We start from the raw sequence: 4,480 nt of genomic DNA, 5'->3' as shown, positions 1-4,480 counted from the left end.
TCAAGGGCAGGTTTTTATGAAAAGTGCTGGATGATGACCCGGATTCGATGTGTGGGCCCTTCGTGTTCCTGGGAAGCTGTCTGGAGCTGGGAGATGTAGAGGTGTTCACCCAGTCCAGGTCCCTGCAAGAGCACTTCAGGGACCAGCTCTTGAGACACCTCCTAGCCAGTTCCCATCCAGGAGCTGCGTTCCCAGGGCAAGGTGGAGGTATTTTCCGAGGCAGAGCTTTTTGTAAAAGCACCCCCTCTACCTGAGTCATCGTGCCCCCCCCCCCAGCTCCCACAATGTTACAACAGGATACAAAAATGTTTCTTTCCTTCTGGTCCCCTCCCCCCAACCACTGGGCAGAGACAGGAAGTGCAGGTGACAGAGGTTTGACTGAGTGGGGCTGGGAGCCAACTCAGAGTACATTTAAAGTGGGGAGGGGCTGGGGAAAGTATGGTGCTGGTGGAGGGAGGGGAGGGGCAGAGAGGCTGTATGGCAGAACATACACCACTGTGAGGAGACCCTCTGTGTCACCAGGTCTCCCCTCTGGGACTCACGGTGCCCACCTGCACAGAAGGGCATTTATAGTGACGTGGGGCGGGAGGAGCGAGGGGTGGACTCCAAAAAGCAGGTGACGGCAGCTTGTGGCATGGGGACAAGCAGACTCTGTAATTCCCCACTGCTCCCCGAACAGAGTCCAAGCTCCTTATGCTTCATGTATCCCACACACTGCATGAACACCTCCTATGTGCCAGGCCCCATGCTGGTGGCAAGGACCTGAGTTCACCTCTGAGGCGCACGCAGCAGCCTGCCTAACATCTCCTCCCTCCTATCTCTGAACCTCGTCCCCGTCCCGTCCCCGGCTAAGCACCCTCAAGTACCTGACCCTGTGGTTTCAGCTCTGGTTCATGTCTCTGACTGTCACGACCACCCTCCCACAGAGTTGATTAGACCAATTCTTTCTGTGAAAAGTTTGCCACATTCTCAGACGCTTCCCTGATGATCCCAGTAGGAAATTGAGTACTAGCCTCTGACTGCATTTCAGACAGCTCGCATTTCTGTCGGAAAGCGCCACTTTGTATTTCAACTGTTTCTATTCATGAATGATCCCCTCCAGAACAGGTAGGCTCCCTAGGGACTGTGACTTGGATCTCCTTACTTTCTTGAAGGTGAATAGCAGGACATTGCAATGATGTGTGCTTGAGTGGGTTAGTGCACAGGCACATGTATGTAAATACATGTACACATACATATGTGTTATAGAAGTGTGCACACACATGTGAATGCCTCATGCATTGCAATGGAGAGAGAAAGTCATGCGTTCCAGTCCCGTGAGCGAGAGAGTAGACGGCTAATTCAGGCAAAGAAGCACCTGAGAAGGCTTCTTACAGGGGATGATGTTGGGGCTAAATCTTCAAGAGTAAGTAGGAGTTGGAGTACTACTTTGTACCTCCAGGTAATGGAATGCAAAACAGCCTGGAAGCAGGTGGCTCCAGGATGCAGGGTGAGAGGAGTGGGGTATGCACGGAGCAAGGTAGCAGAGGATCACTGCCTAGATGCCATCCCCAGGACCATGCATCACCACAGTGACCATGAGACAACAAAGAGCTCTTAGAGGATTCCTCGAAATAGCAATAGGGCTGACTCTTGGTTTTGGGGACCTTTATTTTCTATCCTTCCAGGAGTGATCAGGGCACGTTTTTACACCCAGGTAATTCACCAGAGAAAAACTCATCAACAGATTTGTAACGTAAACTGGAAGACACATGTGCTACTTGAGATTCCAACTCCAAGTCAGTGCCTTCTCTTCTTGGCCGGGAAGCCTGCTTGGTGACAAGAGAAGACGGTAGTGTACTCAGGGAGACAGTTGAAGGGAACGTGGGTGATAGGTATGAAGGCAAGCTTCTTAGCCACAAATAAGTGACCAGTTGTTGGGAGATACACCTGTGGAAGTAGACTCTTCCTTAGAGCAGCTTGGTCCAGGTAGGACAGGAAATTTTTTTTTTTTTAAGAGTTTATTTGAAACAGAGAGAGAGATTACAAGTAGACAGAGAGGCAGGCAGAGAGAGAGTTGGGGAAGCAGGCTCCCTGCTGAGCAGAGAGACCGATGTGGGGCTCGATCCCAGGACCCTGAGATCATGACCTGAGCCGAAGGCAGAGGCTTAACCCACTGAGCCAACCAGGTGCCCCAGGACAGGAAATTCTTATAGAAAATGTCACCGTTTTTCTGGGCTGTTTTTGAGTAAGCCTCCTCAATCCCATCCCCCCATTTACATTTACTCAACTTCTCCTGACAGGGAGGAACAGGGCAGCCCCAGACTCAGTCCCTCAGCCCCAGTACTGGAGGGACCTGCTCTTTCCTTGAATACCTCTTCTTTCCTTTTTTTTTTTTCTAAGATTTTTATTTATTTATTTGACAGAAAGACACAGTGAGAGATGGAACACAAACAGGGGCAGTGGGAGAGGGAGAATTAGGCTCCTGCTGAGCAGGGAGCCCGATGCAGAACTCAATCCCAGGACCCCAGGATCATGATTGAGCCGAAGGCAGATGCTTAACGATTGAGCCACCCAGGTGCCCAATACCTCTTATTTCTATCCTGGCGGGAGTCACATGGGAGGTCCGAGATGGGCAGAAGATATATCCAGACACTCATAAGGCGGAGTCAAGCCAGAACACATCATTTTTATTGATTCAGTCAATAGTCAATTTAGTCACACTAGGGGTCGGTCCCCCTGGGTTAGGGAGGTTTGGGTCATCAGCATCCAGGTGTTCAGGAACATAGTGGGTAACTATTGGGGTGAGCGGAGAGATGAAAACAGCTCTTGAGAAGCACTGGCTAGAAGTAGAAAAAGGAGAATCTGTATTGGGGAATAGCAAGCTGGAAGCTCCCGCCTCTGCCTCTGAGGTAGTTTCAGGAACCCTTTCTCTTGACCTGAAGAAGAGAACGTTTCAGGGGTTACCAGGAGTGATGGGAACTGAGAGGAAGTAGGATGGTCTGCTGACAGGGTGAATGGTAGAGCTCTTTACAATGTCCATTGGGTTCTCAGATGACCTCAGCTTCTCCTTCTCTGCCTGGTTCTCCCACTGTGATCCCGGAGGTACAATACACCTGCTGAGGCATGTGGGTGGACCTCTGTCTTCTTCTCCTGACACCACTGACTGCCAGCGGGCTCTCTGACTACTCACAGTTCTGAGTTGCTGTGTTTCAAGTGTCACCTCCAGAGTCCCATCCTTACCTTGGCCATTAGCACCAGGGCACTGACCAGCACAGCATACAGGGTGGCCTTCCCCAGCAGGATCTCATAGAGGATGGTGGCAGACAGGATGCCCTGCTGATAGGACACTGCGGGTAGGAAAGAAGAGCACACAGGGGCCTGTGAGCACGTGTCTCTGGCCTCTCCACCCCCACCCTAGGGTCCATGGTTCTCCATGCTCAGCTTCTGGGACAAAACCATGGGAGACGCAGAGCAAGCAGAGGAGACGGTCACTCACCCGAAGTGAAGCCACAGTCTGAAAGAGAGAAGGGGGAGGGAATGGGTGAGAGACCCCATCTTCTAAAGCAGATGGAAAGTTGCCAAGTTGGGCGCACCTGAAGCTAATGCAAAACTATTTGGAAGCTGTGCTTCCCATTAAGAACGAGCCAAACACAAATGCTAACGCAGCAAGTCAGCCTTCTGGTCAGCACGGACCCCAGGCTCTGACTGGGCTTCTCACAGAAGAGACTAGACACAGAAGAGACTAGACTAGACACCTAGACTGTCTTTCTGGTGCTGTGCCCGTGGAGCCATGCCATCCTGGAACTCTGTGGAACGTGGTGGCACAGAGGGGCTGGGGGCACCCCCATCGGTGCTGAGCCACACAGGCTCACACAGTGAAGGGGGCGCAGCTGCAGGGCTCTGCTGGGCTGAGGATCTGGGGGAGGAATTAGCCCCGGGGTCCCCATTCACCCTCATGCTGGGCTTTGGTCTTCCCGCCCTGTCCTGTGTCTGCCTGGGCACCCCCTTTCTGTGCTCAGCTCACTCTCTGCCCAGCCCCCAGACCCGCTCACCTGCTCTGCCCCAGGCCTCGGCACTGACGATCTGGGTGACGGGTTTGGTCCGTTTGTCGTTGGGCCACTCGTCATCGTCCCCGAGCCCGTGGAACTGGACTTGGCAGCGAAAGTGGTTATGAGGGTTGTGCCAGAAGGTAGAGGACACCCTCAGCCGGCTGCTCAGACAGTAGCTGGAGTCATTCTCATCCAGCCGCTCCCTGTAGGGCTGAGGGTCCGTGCTGACCCCATTCTGGACCTCCTTCCCATTCACCCACCAGCTCAGCTCCACGTGGTCGGGGTAGAAGCCGGTGGCCAGGCACACGAGTGTGGCCTTCTGGGTTCGGGAGGTCTCTGCTTCCGATGGTTCAAACACTGTGACCGTGGGAGGTTTGACCTTTTCCACATTGTCTGCAAGGGAAAAGGATTTGGGACCAGGACTGGTCTGACAGCTGACTGGGGTTGGG

General features: G+C 53.1%; 1 gene segment (V, D, J or C); it reads right to left on the bottom strand.

Annotated features, from left to right (window-relative positions):
- Positions 1-2,717: 2,717 nt before the first annotated feature.
- LOC116863595 lies at positions 2,718-4,476 on the bottom strand (the record flags this gene model as incomplete). The annotated part of the segment is given in 4 exon segments: positions 2,718-2,918; positions 3,223-3,329; positions 3,479-3,496; positions 4,035-4,476. Coding segments are annotated over 4 exon segments (588 nt in total), but the record flags the coding sequence as incomplete, so codon positions are not given.
- Between the last annotated feature and the right edge of the window lie 4 nt (positions 4,477-4,480).

Source organism: Lontra canadensis, unplaced genomic scaffold, assembly GCF_010015895.1.
Source record: "Lontra canadensis isolate GAN:19392208 unplaced genomic scaffold, GSC_riverotter_1.0 scaffold1768, whole genome shotgun sequence".
Taxonomy (NCBI): domain Eukaryota; kingdom Metazoa; phylum Chordata; class Mammalia; order Carnivora; family Mustelidae; genus Lontra; species Lontra canadensis.
This window is presented reverse-complemented; position numbering and strand designations above follow the sequence as displayed.